Source organism: Stegodyphus dumicola, chromosome 7 (assembly GCF_044657685.1).
Source record: "Stegodyphus dumicola isolate Sdum_Otavi_A_Nest chromosome 7, ASM4465768v1".
NCBI classification, from domain to species: Eukaryota; Metazoa; Arthropoda; class Arachnida; order Araneae; family Eresidae; genus Stegodyphus; species Stegodyphus dumicola.
Genome location: NC_140774.1, coordinates 44,012,227 through 44,030,682, shown reverse-complemented (window position 1 = coordinate 44,030,682; position 18,456 = coordinate 44,012,227). Strand labels below are relative to the sequence as shown.

The 18,456-nt window shown below is 32.8% G+C and overlaps 1 protein-coding gene across 1 annotated transcript in view; it reads right to left on the bottom strand.

Annotated features, from left to right (window-relative positions):
* Positions 1–12,644, bottom strand: part of LOC118179387 (uncharacterized) — a 54,173-nt gene extending 41,529 nt beyond the window's left edge. The window contains exons 1-4 of the mRNA XM_085820140.1: positions 12,519–12,644; positions 6,996–7,348; positions 4,922–5,014; positions 2,183–2,329 (exon numbers count right to left, since the gene is read on the bottom strand). Coding sequence (XP_085676266.1) covers positions 2,183–2,329; positions 4,922–5,014; positions 6,996–7,348; positions 12,519–12,533 — 608 coding nt within the window. The 5' untranslated portion in view covers positions 12,534–12,644. The remainder of the gene's footprint in view (positions 1–2,182; positions 2,330–4,921; positions 5,015–6,995; positions 7,349–12,518) is intronic.
* Between the last annotated feature and the right edge of the window lie 5,812 nt (positions 12,645–18,456).

Genomic DNA, 18,456 nt, shown 5'->3' with positions numbered 1-18,456 from the left:
CGTGCGTTATCAGCTATACCGTGAAAGCACGCATCAGGAATGTTATGGCTTCTTATATGAGTAATATGTATGTAGCGCATATGTATGTAGATGCAAATAAATTGTTTGCAAATGCTGCGTAATTTTATGCATTTTCACACATTTTATATTAAATGATTATTAACACATTTTATATTATATATTTAAGATTAATTTCTAAAATATTACCGAAACTTTCAAGAATAAAAGAAATCGTCTGCTTAACGTCATATTTACAGTGAGAATGAGAGGATATGAAACGGCATTCGTCGTAAGTCGAAAACCCCCGACATGGTAGCATTCTTTTTGAGAAAGGTATTTGAACTTGCAGTTGGACAGCCATGGCTTTCGGTATTTGGCCATAGCGAGTAGAAATAACTAGGACGTTATGCCGTGGCGGATAGAGAAATAGTCCCTATGAGTATACAAAGAATTGTGATTAAATGTTAAACTAGGAAAAGCATCATAACGCAATACTCGAAAATATTGTAATAAATATATATTGTGATGAAGTTTATAATATTATATATATATATATACATATATTGTGATGCTTAGCTATACTTCAGTGCTTTAATGATAAAGACTCTACAAGAGAGTACTATTCCAATACTCGACAAAGCACATTCTCACAAGTTATCTACTGCGGTAACAGATGTACACTTTGCATACCCATCGGCTGACAGTTAACAGAAACTATTACGTAAACGTCTTGAAACCATTTGCATGAAGCCATAATGAAGAAAACATCACATTTCTTCAAAGTAACGCCCCGCTGCATATTGCTGCTGCACTGCCTGAAGTCGATTTGTCAAAACACTAGAATACTCTGCATATAGCTTATACTTAGAGACTTGTTTTCGGGTGTTCTTAACATTAAAAAGACAATTAAGATACAATAACACGCCGATGAAACAGATGGCGCCAGTTGCTTAACTCCTGTCCGGTCTTTCTTATATCTTATCTTATCTAACCACTGTATACTCTCTCGTTCATTTGCGCTTTTGTAGCTGAGGATGATGGTTCATTAAAACCATTGAAACTAAAACCTACGAAAATTTGAAAAATATAACGCTGATTTTTGCTGTTCTGTTCAAAAGAGAAAGTAAAAAACACTCGACCATAGTGGTACAAAGGATACCGGGGAACAGTCTATTTCGTATTTTTGAATCATGGATAAAAACTCTGTAAAAAATGTAATTCGATGGGAAGGACTCCCTTTCAAGGAAGAAGGGGGAAATCTGGAGAAAGGAAGGACGCCTTTATGGACTATTTTCATATTCACATTACACTTGAGGAAAACTAACACGAAACTAGCCATTCACGATGAATCAAACAATGACCAGGATTCAGCGATTTTATCCAAACTGACCCATACTGGGCCTTGTCAAATATACATATATATAAATCAAAATCTTGATAATCGAACGACAAAGAAAATGCCGTATTAAATATTTGAAGGTTCAACCTATTTTCTCCGGGAAACAAAATAAACAGCGATATAATGTTGTAGTTTTGGCAGATGAAACCAACTGCGTAGCAGTCGTGGTGGGGACGGCAGCAACTTCCAACTAACGCAGATAGCTGGAAGTTGCTGCTTTGTAGATAACTGGAGGAAAAATCACACCTGGTTTGATGGTTAAAACACCATTTTAATTTTTGGACGACGAATTTCTTAACATGTATTTTCTTAATTGATACAGTAGCAGGGTGAAAAACGCGCCCCTCAAGTTGATATTACAGAGCTACATTTTAAAACTAAGGAAGATACTGCTAAACTAAGGAAAATTTTAAAACTAAGGAAGCTGCGAACAGATTTTGGGTTAATTAGCAAGCATAGAAAGAACGTGTGTAATTGGATTTCAGTGATATTTATAGAAAAATTTTCTTTAATCTTATTGGCTAAGAACTATACGCATTGCAGAAGGTTAGGATGACGTAAGGCGAATTAGTTTTTAGATACGACGCAGTTTCGAAAATGCTTCGACTATTTCTAGAGAGGGGAAAGCGCCCAAATTAAAATGTAGAGGTAAGGGGCTATATATTATTCATAGTCACATATTTTTACCTTGCATATATAATGCTTCAAACTAGCGGTTAATTCGCAAAGTATTAATTCATTTACGAGGCTTAAAATTTAGATTGAAGATCTTAGCTCACTCACCTGCAGGCGGCTTCTAAGTAACACTGTTCCAGGTGAGGGGGATCTTGAACGATGTAACGCAATTCGCCTTTTACGTTGTACATGTGGTACGGTGTACGTAGAAGATACTGGTTACCATGACAGCGGTCGAAGATCGGCGACGACTTCCTGCAAGATTAAAAATTGAAGTTTATTTCGCCATACTTTGCTGCATTAAAAGCGAAGAGTTGAGTTAATATTTCAGATGAGAATAGATATATTATTAACATGCACGTGTGCTGGTTTACAAATGAAATTACTATATACAGTCGTAAGATTTATTTTATTTTTTTTTAACCAATTCTTTTAGAATAGGAAAGTAATTTTCCTATTCGTCTCCAAATTACACAGACTACGTCTTCAACAAAAAAATAATGAGAATACATCATATAAGTTGAGAAATAGTACTGCCAAAGAACGTATTCTTTGGTACTACGAAAAGAAAACGTCCGTTATGGCTATAATCCGAACATTATTTGGCTAATATTTAAACAATTTATGCTTCCTTTCCTGGGAATATCTGAAGAGCGAAGCTGGATTTGTGAAGATTACCTATTGTTAAAGCCAAAAGTTTAATCTAACTTAAAGTTTAATCTAATCTGTAACGTAAATTTGTTTAGTGCGAAATGGAGAGTTTCAAAATTGTTTTTAATTTTGTAGGAAACACATTAGGTAATTTCTTATTCCTCATTTTCGAAGCTTAGTTTGTAGGATACATTTTGTGTTAATAAACCAGATTTTATGATTTGGATCTTTTACAGAACATCCTTCCTCCTTCCTTAGCCCTCACCGGGATGCAATGTGAGGGTTTTGATTGTTTTAGATATAAAACTTTTAGCAGAGACGCTTGCAGGTGTTTTTTCTCTGGCTCAGCTCTGCCAGTTAGTATTCTGGCATTAGCCATATTACCAACCGAAATTAAGTCGCGCCCTTACACGTTTTGAACCAACGCTTGGTTAGGCAAATTTATGTAGTCCCAGGCTACTAATCCCTTTTATTTTCAATTTTTCTTTAACATAACACTCACAAATAGAGGAGTTTGATTGTACGCGCAATTTGTGCCTTCTCTAAGTTCAAGTTCTAATGAAAAGGTTGATTTAAAACCGTCGCAGCATTTTGTAGTACTTTTAAAAGACGGAGAGATAACTCGCTTTGCAGTCTAGTTGGTGTCTGAATAACTTTTCAGTATTACAGAAGCCAAGTTATTCAGCACTTTTAGTCATTGCCAGTCTTGATACACTTCTTCAGGTGATGAAGCCACTTTACGTAACACTCCATAAAATTATCTTTCTTGAGTTATTTATCTGTTCATAAAGTGTCTTAATTAGATATCTCTGTCTTTGTAACTTTCTCCAACTCTCGGGATCCTTGGTTTTCCTGCTTCACAAATGCCTTCATTGTTTAATAATCATATAGCCAATTTCAAAGGATATCCAAAATAACCGAACAGAAAGCTAGGTCAAAAGCCAAATGTCTTCTACAAAAATTCTGCGTAGTTTCTGACCACAAGTTCATTTTACGGGGAAATGGTAAAAAAGTAGAAGAAACTAACGGCTGGAAAATAAATTGGAAGAAGAACTGAAGATTTAACTTGCCAGTATCAGTTAGCTCAGTTTCCTCTAACATGAGGAAAATAATAGTTAACTTGGTGAATAAGAGATAAGGAAGTGGCAGTTTTCCCTTGAAAGACTTAGAACTGGATTGAAAGTAATCAAATTTCAGAACACTTTGTAAGGAACAGAAAAGTGATTGCATTTTTAATCAGGAAAGTGATTGCATTTTTAATTTCAGGAATTAATGAAATTATACGAACTTTTTGCTCAGAATATAGTATTTTTCTCATTGATCTTACTCATACATGCGAACAGCGAGGGGGCTCCAGAAAATGAAGTAGGAAAGACTCTACAAGTCAGATTATTGCGGTCACAAAAAGTATGGCTGGCAATTTTTATTTATGAGATATTGCCAAATCAAAAGGATAGAGTGAATCTCGAAAGAAAGCTGCTGAGATTCCAAAGGGCAGGATCATCTTTGTCTGTTAGGAATATATGAGAAATTCTTCAGAAGATGGATTCGTCTTTTGACGAAATGCATCGAGATTAGTGGCAATAATATTGAAACGTATTGAGCAGCTTTACATTCAAAAAGAAAAAATAATTTCCTATTTTAATTATTTTTGTAAAAACAAATGAATCTTCGGCCTGTATGTGACCTGTAAAAAAAAATGGATCTGTATTTAGGTGACAGAAGATTTTATTTTTTTAGATATTGTAGGCATATAGCAATTTATTAAGTTTCAATTTGTAAAACTTATTTAGAGTACAAGTGGCTGATATTTTTTGCCTCATTTTTTAAAATCCAAATTAATATTATCCTAAATTTAATTGCTTTCTTTTTGCTTGCTACTAAAAATCTGAGATTAAACTGTTTAATCAGAAGCGATAATTTGCTATAAGACTTTAATGAAAGATTTGTAAGTAGAAATAAAGAGGTCCTTGTATCGTTGATTAGTATCAGAATTTGATGAAAATAAACTGAAGCAATATTTTGTGGACTAAATAATTGATTTTTATGTAACGCAGTTAATTATTAAAGTCAACTGTGAGTGGTTAATTAACTGAGTAGCTATGTTTTGTTCAGTATATCAATTACACAGGCAGTCATTATAATAGCATAAACATAAGAACATGAAACAAAGAATTGTAAAAAAAGCGCACTTACACTTTGGCTAGGAGTTGCAGCGTGCTGCAAGGGCTACCGGACCCACCGTCGCCACCACGAGGTAGAGACTGGACGTGATGTTGTAGTTCGTCACTAAAAGGAGAAACAAGCATTAACATATGAGCATCGATCGAAAAACAATGTTTATTTAACATCCTAGGAAAAGTCACTGAAAACTTTCTAAAATATTTAGATTTATTAAAACAACATAACCGTGAACTATATGATCCGAATTGCGGCTCCTGCATTTCGTACAGAATCTGCAGCCTGCAATCAATAAATGGATATCATGGACACTGAGCTCGATGTGAATCTAAAACGTTTTAGCTAGTGTAGTTGAGAATAATCCTGAAAAGCTTTAGTTTGAATCTAGACAACGACAGCTTTTAGTATGACTAGCTTGATTATTATTAGGGAAAAATATGCAAAACTTTTCCCGTTCTACCTGGCCTGAATTTCTACCCAGTCAGTGAATATGCGCTCATGAGTTTGTTTGTATCGCGTTGTCAGCCGTCAGTCAGTGACGTGTGTCTTGAACTTTCATTGAGAGATACTCCCACAATTTTTACTACTATACTTTATAAAACAGCACACAGCACTGTCTCTGATGATACGATTACTAGTATAGAATCTTATGTCATATAGCATTTGAAAAGAGCTATCAAACTTTTGTTACATTCACCATTTACCAGTGACTAAGCAATCTTAATATTAAGAGCTCCCGTGAATTCTGTAATATCTTAATGCATGACTTGAACACTCAGAATTTGTAAATGCCATCATCGTTCTACTGTGCATCCGAGCCCTGTTACTGGCGTCTGGGATATCGCTGGACTATAACACAAAAATAAGAATAGATCTAAGGGCTTTGCGACTGTCTGTTTTGTTTCTTTAGTGGAAGAGAAATCAGTTCTACATTTGGCATGTTAATAGTGGAACCGACTGCCAAAGCCTTGGGACGAGGTTTGAATCTCGGAGTAAACATGGATGCTTATAAATGTCTAGGGTCCTTGCAGCATAGAAGAACTTAAAAGTATCGTCGAAACGAAAGTCCCTTCGAAAGGCTGATGGTAGAGAAAAAGGGGTGAAAGATCTCCAGATCCGCCCGATGCATTCTCATCCAAAACTGAGACGGAGCTTCCCCTTCTTTGGGGGTATATTTCTATCGTCCCTTGTGGTGCAACCTGAGCATCATTCTCGGTGATGAGGGCGGAATGCATTTAGCCATTCCTAAGGAATGCTAATCTAACAAAGTGTCCGGCCGTTGGGAAAAAATAATCTAAAAGACATCACAAACAGTTTTTGCAATAATGAAAATGAATCTGTTGGACAGTTTCAGCTTGATATGATTTTAACAAAAGACCGTTTTTCATAGAAAAAATATAATCATATACATAATACCATTTCCAATCCCCCCTAAATACTTTTTCGAATCTAGGAAATGAAGGGGCAAATTATTTGGTTTTTGCTTTCCTTTATTGATTTCCTGACCACTGAAATGGCAACTAATTTTCAAGACACAGGTTAGAGATTTAACCATAAGCAGGTGTAGAAAATATTTGTTATCAGAACCTTTCTTTTAGTTGAAAATGCTTCCATTCGAAACATTGCCATGGCTTTTCGCCTTTATAAAGTTGAGACAATTGATAATGTAATATTTAATTCTTTTATAAACGTAGCTTTACTTTTTATAGCTTTACTTTTCACATTTGCTTTAAACAGTCTTAACACAGCACATTGTTTAAATTACATCTAATTTTTGTTTAAAAAAAATTAGGATGAATATATTGCCAGATCTTACAGGAAAAGATTAAATCTGAATAATATTTCACGAAATTTAACTTGAGAACGAAATTATTTAATTTATTACGTTTAGAATTGCATGAATTATTTAATATGCGCAAACGCATTATCATGATTAATATGCCGAGCACGTCGCTCTAAGAACATTGTTTCTGTCATAGTTGACGACATGAAAATTATAGAATTAGAGCAGGACAAAGTCAATTAGCCTCTGTTAATAATTATTTTTAAGAAAGATTGAATTGGATGAAAGTAAGAGTGAATGACTTACAATTTATCATCGAAGTCCTTGTATTTGGAAAAACAGCTGGAGTAATGGAGTCCAAAGCGAACCAAACACTCCTCCTTTTCATCGTAAGACATGTCACTGGGATGGGGCGCTTGGGGTCTTCTCCTGGGTCGACCGAAAGGGTAACCGTCCACGATGCCGTCTTCTTCTTCATGATACTGACCCCTGGGAGGGGGCCGTTGGTCGGCACAACCTCCTCGGACGGACGCCGCCCCTGTCAGAAGTGGGTGGTTTGATAAATAGGTGCTGGCTTCACTTTTAGGTTTAGGAGGATCAGGTTCGGAAACCTCTTGCAGAAAGCTGGTTCCCATCAGAAGGGACGACAGCAGAAGAACCTAGATGGGAAACGAATACATAGTTGAACATGATTCGAAATCAAAGCAGTACTTCACTCATTTTGGTGACTACTTAGGTCAAATTTTGAAGGCCCATAAGACTGGGTTTATTATCAAAATATTGATGCTGTAGAAAAATATTGATGCTGTCATCGTTTCTGTTGCAAGTAACTCAAATGTCTTCTTATTTTTATATATTTTTATTTATTTTTGTTATTTTATGTGACAGAGCTTTTGAAGAGTATCAAAATGTTAATTAGGTAATCACTGAATCAATTTCTGACATTTAGTAATTTGCCCCGAAATTGAACCTTCCACACTTTTTCAACTTGTGAAGTGTTACTAATATTTTAACTCGGGGAATATTGAATGGATGCCCGTCATAATTTTATATTCCAATATCAGCAGCTACAAAACTGTGAAATTTTAAATTCGCCTAATATTTAAGTTCTTTATTTTTAAAATACTATATGCAAGAATGAGTTTTAAATTTAGCAGATGATATTACAAAATCTGTTACGAAAAGTACTATAGTCCATCTTTTATATATTAGAATAACAAACATACAGCTGGTAGTAAATTCATTAGAAAAAAAAACCGGAATCCCTTGCATTAATAAATGCTAACACAATTTTAATTTTTATGATAATGTAAACTTTCGTCAAATGACTATTCCTTTCCCCTTCATTCAACAGCAGATATAAGTAAAACCTTAACTAATGTTGCCTTATAAATTGCCTTTTAAATAATCATCCTTATGCCTACCTCTCAATATACTGTTTTATAGAGTTTAAGTTGTTATTAATTTTTATAATTCACTAATTAATTGTTCTGAATTTGTCAGAAATCCAAAATTGTTATATATACTAAAAGTTCCCAATATAGTTCCCAATCTTCAACAATATAGTTACCCAATGGAGGCGGTACTGTTCCCTGAGCAGACATTGGAGCCTTCCAAAAGGGGTCGGTAGGGGGTCCAGAGGAAAAGGGGGCTTACGACAGTCAAAAGCGGCGGCAGTGGCGTACCTATCCATTTATGAAATTAATATAATAAAATACTTTGAATACACCTACTGTTTACATGAATAAACATTTTATCTAACATTCTAAAATTTTTGTTATTGTTATCGCGTAAATAAGCATTAAAAATTTCAATTAGATTTGAAGAGACATTAGGTTATTTTTGGAAGCAGGCAAGAGGAAAACTGAGCAATAACCTTCGCCGGGAATCGAACCACGGACCTCTGAAATACTGGTTCAGTGTGCTGACCACTACACCACGAAGGCACGCTAGGAAAGCGGGAGAAATACCTTATACATATACTTAATTCGGTTTAGTATTGTCTGTGACAAATCTTTGCAAGTCGGTAAGTAAAAACGCAATCATGCGTATTTTGACAAAATATGGGAGTTTGTAATGACTTGTTTACACTGCAAGGGCATCGCAAAGAAGAAAATGCATACAAATTTAAGTCTATAAAAGACAGGGATAACTCTGGAATGTCTAATTATTTTTGTTTGCATCTCCAGTAATGCATATTCGTGAGTAAAAGTGATAGAAGTTATTTATAGACATCATTTTTATAACTACCAATAAATCTGTTGAAAATTTAATTTATTTAAACCGTGGCAAATTTTGCATTTCAAAATGTCTGAATCTATGCAGAAATACCGCCAGTACAGTGTGGAATATCAAATGAAGCTTTATAGATTGCAAAAGCGTTTGACTAAAATGTATGCTGATGAAAAGGGCAAAGATTTATTCTGCTAAAGAATAGGGGAAAAATATTTTAAACAACCAACTATATGAAACCTTTTTGTTTCTAACAAGAAGTTTTTTAAACAAGAAGATGATGGACTAATAGCCTGATATGAAAATTACACAGTCAAGGCAATCACAACTGGTGAGGAATTAGTCTTGCTGGCAGTCAAAAAGACAACAAGAATTCTTCTTCATCATAAGACGCCATCAGAAAAGTTCCTCTGATTAATAATTCGGTGCAAAGAAGGACTAGTGAAACGGCTAAAGACACTGAAAAATCATTTCGCGATTACTTGCAAATTTTCACTTTAAATCTATGAATTAACTCCACCAAATAACGAAACTCGGATCGGTTCTTATCATACGTTCGATTCATAAAAACAGAATAAATTTGTCAACAGTTATTAGTTGCTAAAACTTTAGAAATCGATACAAAGAAAGAATCGATGTTTAACACCATGAGGAAGGTTTCTCAAGCGAAAGAAATTCCTCTTCGTAATATTTTACCACTAGCAGCTACGCTGCCAGCCTTCGTCTGACTTTTAAATGTACCAGAAAAATGCCTGAAGGGAATACTAAACGTTAAATTTAAAAACTGCGGAGCAGAATTTTACTCTGGAGAACAACTTCATTAAAAAAATAAAAAATTAAAGAGAATTCAAAATGTATTATATAACAAAATTACAATAAAATAAACAATAGCCCTTAATACAAATAAATAACCAACTTCCCGTTGCCTTCTCTCAACGAACGTCCAGTATTTTGCTCAAATGAAGTTAGACAAGAAAGGCTATTAGTATCGAAACAACAGTTTGCCTCGAATCACTATAAACGGCTGTATCGCTTTTCAAATTGTTACCACCAAATACCATCGCCCTATATTTAAATTTTAAAGAAATTAAATAATGAAGAAGCTACATGAACGTATGTATGTTTCTCGCATTGTGGAAAAACAACGGTACCTAAAGTCATCAAATTCTGAATAACATAGTCCTCACCCTGGGCACCTGGAAACCCGAATTTGTTTTATTGTCTATTTCATATTTTGTAAAACTTTAAAGAATTTTTTTATTAAAAAAACTCAACCAATTCAAAGCGAGTAGTGGCAACACTGTAGGGAATAACATATTCTTATCTCCAACTCACGAGACTGTCTATCGAAAATTCTAAAGATATGCTGTTTTTAAATATTTTTAGCACAAAGTGGCGTTAGCCCAAATGCTGTCAGGTGTCTATAAATAAAAAGTCCGTTTGGAGTAATATAAAATATGAAAGCGTTCAGAATTTTTTTTAATAAATTTACTTTTTTTTTTTAATTATTATTTTCTTAGGCCCAAAGGGGTGTTAGTCCAGAAGGGCTAACTATTCTCGAAACGTCATTTTGCGTCGAATTACTAAAAGCGTTGAATCGCTTTTCAGATTGTTGCCACCAAAATTATCGCTTTATTAAATAAACAAAGAAATTAAATAATGAAGAATCTGTGTGAATGCATGTATGTTAATGAATGTACTGTCAAAATGGATATTTCCGTTTATATATGGCACTCGGAATTTTTCGCGATGATAATACTTCTTTTACTTCGTACAAGGAAATAAAAAGGCAAGAATAAATGCTATTAGGAATAAAGAAACTATACTGTGAATGATATTATACAGCAATGTTACCAAGTAAAAACTTGAGATAAATTGATGATTTGTCCTAACAGTTTTTCTATCGTTCCTCAATAAATGTACTTAGCAGTCTACCAATGGCTGAGCAGTAAAGACGCTAATCAATGGTAGTTAATCCTGATTAATGGCTTGGCTGCATGCGCGTTTTCATAGTTTTCCTCACGTGCAACGGGCCCACCAGCGGCCGAGCGGAAACGTTGAACACTGGTAGTTCTGACCTGGTTTCGATTCCAGGTGAACGTGCTGGCTGTATCGGCGTTTTCTTTATTTGTGACGTGTATTACAGTCAGTTTCCTTTAGAAAGTCCTCCACGAAGACATCCCTCTTTTTAGGCAAATAGCCCTAGTGTGCTTTACTATAATCAACTGAACCAAATCAAACCAAACTCCATCTGTAACGTGGATACGAGGTAGTTTCAGTAAGAATATTCTTTTCGAAGTGATCTCGTTCAATACTTAATAGGATACTTAAGCAAATACCTAGTGTGCTTTACTTCCGTGTTTTGCACTAATCAAACAAACAAAATAAACTTCATATTTTTTCATAAATAAAATAAAACTATAAATTGATAAGTGAAATATTTTAAATATTCATACTGTATCCTCCCAAAACAAGAATTGCTTAAGTAAGCAAATCGTGACATTAGCATAGTATTTTAAAATTTAGATACGTATGTAGGAATATCATTTAGACATTTAGAGCAATAAAAGTGAAAAAAAAAAGTTAAAAAAGTAAGGTTATATTACAAAGAAACATTTACTTTAAATTACAGTTTTTAGAAATTCTGAAGTTCGAACTTTTGCATTTAATAGAATTTAATTTTACATTATCCCTAAAATCGACGTTTTTTCAGTAAATAAAAATATTGATAGTAGTATAAGTTTAATAACTGTTTTCAATTAAGGGGCTACCCTTAAATGAAATTATATACCCAATTCTATACCATGAATCTTTTATATATGTACTCCATAACGGATCTGCACATTACTTCCCCCGAAAATGGAATATTCACCGAAATCTTTTTCCTATTGAACCCTTGCAAAAATTTTAATTTTATTTATTTTTAACAAACGACTTAGTCACAATGTGAAAACATCCTTATCTGACTCATTTCTTAAATTAGAAGTTCATGACCAAGTACTCAATAAATATTTAGTTATGAAATATTTTTTGAAACACCATGTATAGGATGTCCGAAAATAATAACTGAGTTTACAGCTCTTTCAGCGACACCGTTGTGTCTGGAATTTTTTAATGTTATAGATAGTCTACATGCTGAATATAGAAGAATCCAGTAGTATACCAGATTCTAACGATTGCGTAAAATGTCTTAAATGTTCGTTTTCTAAAACGGTGTATCAAGCAAAATCACTCCTAGCCTCCAAAGAGTGCAGATTGCTCAAAGAGTTCACTGAATTTCTTCTTTAGGTTGCATAAAAAATAGATCGACAGGGAAAAAAACGAAAATCTTACTCACGTGGAAAAAGAAAACCATTGCTATCATTTCAAGCATATTTACTTTGGACTTCTGAGAACTCACTTTACTTATTTACTGCAATAATAATATTTCATACTATGTTGCATATCATTTTCACGTAAACTAACACCGGACTGCATTATTATTTTCCAGAAATTATGTATGAACATATTTTAACGTTACCATTTCTCCTAACCTCGGTAAACCAAAAACCAGTCATACAATTTAAGACAGGAAAAAAAATGTCAGATCATACTTACGAATGTAGCGTTCATGTTGAAGCTGGAAATGGCTGGTTGTGATGCTACCTGATCGCTGTGTTCTTTTTAACGAATCTAGAACCATGGAATTCCCAGTCAAATCGCGAAATAGACTCCCAATTAATTTGATGAAAATAAAATAAAGCAAACAGAAACATTACAAAGCAGGCGCTGGGAAATTAACCCAGATATTGTAATCTAACAATAAGAGTAACAAAAGTGTCATGGAACCTTTCCCTTTCTAACCGTACCGTTAATCGTTTTGTTGGAGCAATGCTCTTTGCTGTTTTCAAATAACATCCGCCCTTCCTGGATGGAAATGCTCTGGCCTTTGTTGGAAAGTAACTCACAGCCACAGAATTGTGAATTTTCCGTTTTACTTCCGTTGTGCTTTTCTGCATTCTGTGGACAATCATCCATCCTTGATGAGTGACCCGAACGAAGGACCTTCCAAAGAACTCCGTCCTAAAGCACACAATTAATCTACAACTGTAGATGCTAATTTTGAACACAATTAATCTACAATTGTAGATGTTAATTTTGACATTTGTAATTTTTTGCCTTAGGCTTGCACTAGTGGCTATAGTAATAAAATGCAATTAAAAATTTTTTTCCGCTATCATAATATGCTTGGTCATATGTGACTACAAATTAAACCCTGGAGCTGATAACAATAGCAAATTTTGAACTAAAATCGTGAAAGGGAAGCTTAAGAAATTGAATGTAGTCATTTCTATACATGCCATTTCTACTATACTATTATGTCTTCTACTGTTTCTTGAAATTATATTAATATTCCAAATAAATTCTTATGTGAGAAATCCACAATTTTGTTTTTAGTCTAAGAATATTATGATACTTGAAGTAGATTTGTTAGGAAGGGGAACGATTCGTTCATGCATGATGCCAAGAGGAAACGGGGGTAAAAAAAATTAACAACGACTTGTCTGGATTTTTTAAATAAATCTGTACCTCCAAGCAACAACATTTTTTTTTCAAATGATGGGAAACAGAACTCAAGATAGAAGAATTAAAAAATATCAGTCTAATTCTCCCTTAGAAACGCATGCCGAAAATTCTTTTCTAAAAACGTAGAATCCCTGGCCGTCTTAAATTGACAACTTCGGGATTAAAGGCATGCAGTAAAACTTCAAAATCGTCCACTGTGCAAAGACTGGAATCGCTGAATACTTAAATTCGATAAAATTGTAACCTGCTAACAAACTAGAACCAATTCTAACACCCATGAGAAGCTTCGTATCTTTTATACCATCGAAAGAGAAGACAAACGAAACACTAATGCATTGTTTGAAAGTCTGTCATACGATCTCGAAAATGCATTTTGTTGCAACTTCCAAAAATTTCTTCAAATTGTCTTGTAGGCTGTTATGAGATATCCTTAATAACTATAGTGTAGATGCACAGCGAAGTTTGAACTTTATTTCAGCTTGAGATGAATAACAGTTCTTACAGATTAGATAAGTAATTAGCTGTAAATGCAACAAGGAAATACAGGGATAATCCGAAATTTTCCGTAATACCCAAGAAATGTCAAACATTTTAGAATTACTCATAAAGTGGTTCCCTAATAATTGCTCATTGGCACTTTAAGGAATGATGAATCCTTCTCACACGGGTATAAAAATTTTGGTCTAAAAATGCTTTCATTGTTAGTGCACACCGAAGTATGTTTTCGTATTTAATAGAGTCCATTAGTTTAGAAATTTCATTACTTTTATTTTCTGTGCTTTTGAGTATTAATACTCAAAAATATTCTAAATACTAAAAAAAATTGGATTAATAAAAACTATTTTGAATTTTGAAAAGTGTTTTTCCTCTGTTAAGTATAATATAGTGCCATAAATTCCTGAACGTGTTTATTTTTCATGAGAATAAATAGGTTTACAAAAATTTGTCATATTAATAGTTATTGCAGGATTTAGCATTATTATAAATATTTATTATAACAGATTTAGCTGAGCTACTTTTTTAGTCTCTCTGCAGATGAAGTCACAAAGGTAAGTAAGTGGTTAGATATTTTTCTGTATTCCACACTAAGTAATTTTATCTGATAAATTACCAATACTTATATACTAAAGAAGAAAGAATAAACTTTCCTTGAAAATACAAAAATTTTTAGACATTTAAAAAAATTGGTATACGTAGAAAATTCTCAAACTGCCACATATGCGAAACTGAAAATGTTATTTATGAAATATTTCATAAATATAAATATTTTCACTATTTGTTAACTATGATTCACCGCATTTTTATATATAGTCACAGATTCAGGTAGCAGTGCTTTTCTCACTGTGATTTCTCACGTATTTTGAGTCATAAATACACGTATTTTAATTTCTCTTTCGAGACCGAATAAAAATGAACTAAACATTCTCGTTCATATAAACACACGTATAAACACGTACATAAATCCACGTATTTTGATTTCTCTACTGAGACCGAATAAAAAATGAACTAAACATTCTCGTTGACAATGAGAGTTGAATAACAGCTCATCTCAAAATAAAATGAATTAATAAATTTATGGAAAATTTTACACAGTATATATTAAGCAGAAAGAGTAAACTGAATATACTTAGAACTATTAATATTTGATACAGCCGATTGCAGAATAAAATGCCTTAATTGCATGGTAAACAGTAGATCTTCTTTTGGATTTTTCTGTGTTGCGTAAAATGCAGATTTAAATTTTTGATATTGATTGTCATATAAATAGCAATTACGGTTTTCTTTTGCTCTGAAGTGAATGGTTGGTCATAAAATTCTGGATGAGATAACCTTTAACATGTGCTAAAATTTACAAAGTTTAATTTGGTGCTGATTTCAACTGGTAAATTTTATTTTACTGAATTTTGCATAAACTAATACCAATGAACTAGTGCAAATTATTTTCAGAACTTTTTTTTTTTAATCCAAAAAGGCTATTAGTCTCGAAATGTGACTTCGTATCGTCAATTGTAAACTTGTTTCGCTTTTCATTCAAGTCTTGCCATTTGGCAAAATTTAACACATTTACCTTTAAAATCTAATCTGTTATCGATTAACAAGCCAAGCTATTTAAAAGCAATACACACAGTTCTTAACAGTATAATTTTTTTACTTTTTAATCTGATTGATTTAAATATAATTACATGATATATTTCTTCATTTTTCAAATATATAGAAGAAATATAACTTTCTGGTGTTAGTATCTTATAAAATGTTTTGCTGTTTCCATTGCCCCATCTGTATTGATAATCTGCACTGATAAATCATATTAAACTTTGAGCCCTTTTGATTGACTGCTAAAATCTGAGGCCTTTCAGATTTTTTTTTTTAATTGTGTGATCAGAAAGATAGAATTTTAGAAGAGCTTCTTGAGTTATCTTTTGAATGATGTAAAGAATTAACATAATGTCAAGAACATAATTTTTACAACCAAATATTAAATATATAATATTTAGTTGCAAAATAGCATAGCATTTTCATGTTACGAAAACACATTTATTTATTCTGCGGTTAGGCATTGACTTAGTTTTAAAAATACAATTTATTCCTTTTAACAATATCCCAACAGTCTTATCAAAACACTAAAAATTATTTACATGTTTTAAAGAAAGATGATTCATTTAATCTGTAAAGATTATTAAATGGCTAATTTTATTATTGAATTTTAACACAAATTAACTGAAATTAGAAACTGATTTTGTAAAATAATTTAATTATGACTACTTCAATTTGGGGCTACTGGATGTTTAAAAATGATCGAAAGATTTTCAGATTTAAAAACAAAATAAGTTGTATAAATATTCTCAACATTTCTGATTTTTCCATAGTAACCATAGGAGAAGGATTTGAGACTATCTGTGAAAATAAGTAGGTTTTAGATCATCACAACATCTTCACATACTTTCACTGAAAGTTTCCTTTGTATATACTGGAAGCAGTTGAGAGTATGTATTTAAGAGGTTAAAGGGATATTGTAACTAATATTTAAAATCCTGACAACATCCCATACGCTGTTGGTGGGACTTAGATAGGATGGCCTAAGGATATACTGGGATGTGACATTTAGCACTCAGGAGGATGAGTTTAGGAGGAAAATGGGATATTACGGGATGTCCTGAGGATGCAGTAAGTAGGACTTTAAATCCTAATAATAATCCCATACGCTGTCGATGGGACATAGATAGGATGTTCTTAGGATATAATGGGGTGTGTTTAGGAGGTTAGTGGGATATTCCGGGATGTTCTGAGGATGTAGTAAGTAGGAGTTCATATCCTAATAAGATCCCGTACGCTGTCGATGGGACTTAGGATGTTTTGAGGATGTACTGGGACGTGACATAGCACTCGGGAGGAGGTGTTTAGGAGGTTCGAGGGATATTACGGGATGTCCTGAGGATCTGCGCATATCCCGCGAGCAACATCCTCAGGATATCCTAAAGATGTTTTTATGCTATGTAGGTTATATCAGTACGAAAAATAAGAATCTCTAATTCAGTTTCCGATTTGCTAATAAAACCGATTTTTCCGTTGACGAAATCACTTCCGTTATGTGTAATTTCAAGAAAGGATTTTTCATGAACAATAAAATGGGATCCATAGAAAACATCTCTCAGAATCTCCTTTTAAATTCAAATAATTCTTCAAGTAAATATAAAACTACTTCTAAAGTTTTGATAAAACATGGTACACTGGCTTAGTTTAAAGTGTAGAAATACTGACGGAGGGGGGGAATCAGAGCATCATTTCAGAAAATGGTGATTTCGTGTCCAAAATATGTATGTTAGGAAAATCCTATATATAGTATATATTCCAAATCACGCTTTGTGAAATGGAAATACAAGTTGAATTGTACTATCACTGCATAAGAATTACATTAGCTCTTAAACAAAACATTAAACATATTCCTTATATTACGGTACAAAAAATTCTGAATATTGACTGATTTTCCACTATTTTCCTATGGAAAAATCCTGAATCAAATGAAGATTCATTCAAAGTTATGCTAAACATGTAAAATGTTCGCATCGTGATTTGAAATGTGGCTACTTTTTTCATTAACTGAAATTGTTTTCGTAGGGGATTCTGTTTATAATATACGTAATTCAGCTTTTCGATCACTTAATATAGTGAAAATAGATCCTCATGTGAAATTTATAGATATAAGAGCACATATGAAAATTGAAAAACCCACGTATAATAACAAAATAAAAATAATGTTAACAATAAAATTTTAGTGATCCATTATAAATCTTTCCGTAAGCAAAATATTAGCTTTTATTTTTGAAAAAATATAAATTTATCGCATCATATTATAAAACTAGTTGGTCAATATATTTTCAAGTTCGTATGAAGTGATAAAACTACGAAAGTAATAAGAAAATTTGTCTAAAAATTCCACAGCTGAATGAGAGACAGAAAATATTTTTACACGTTTGAAATAATTTTATCTCATATGAAGTCTTCAGACTTTATGACTCATTGTAATTATTAGTAACTTTTCATAAAAGATGAAAACTATTTTATTTTTCTTGAAGATTTCGATGTTATATAGTAAAAATCGAATAAAGAATTAGTGCGGTACTTTCTAAATAATCTGAAATTAAACATATCTGCTGATAAATTAAAAAATAATATATTATAATATTCTTCAAGATTTTAAAGCGCTTGATTATGAAATAATTAAAATTGTGTACAAAAATGTGTTACCTCAGAGAATTCTTCCTAACTTTTGAAAAATAAGACTTTTTTTCCTTTACAGGTTCTCCTGTCTTCTAAACTAATCAATAAATGAGGTAAATTTCAAGAAAAATCCAAATATTTTCAACATTGATCAAAGTAGTCGTCAGAAGCCAGTTAAATTCTGTAAGAAGCGAAAAAAAATTATATATTAAGTGTCAGGAAAATGTACCCATATTTAAAGATAACATGA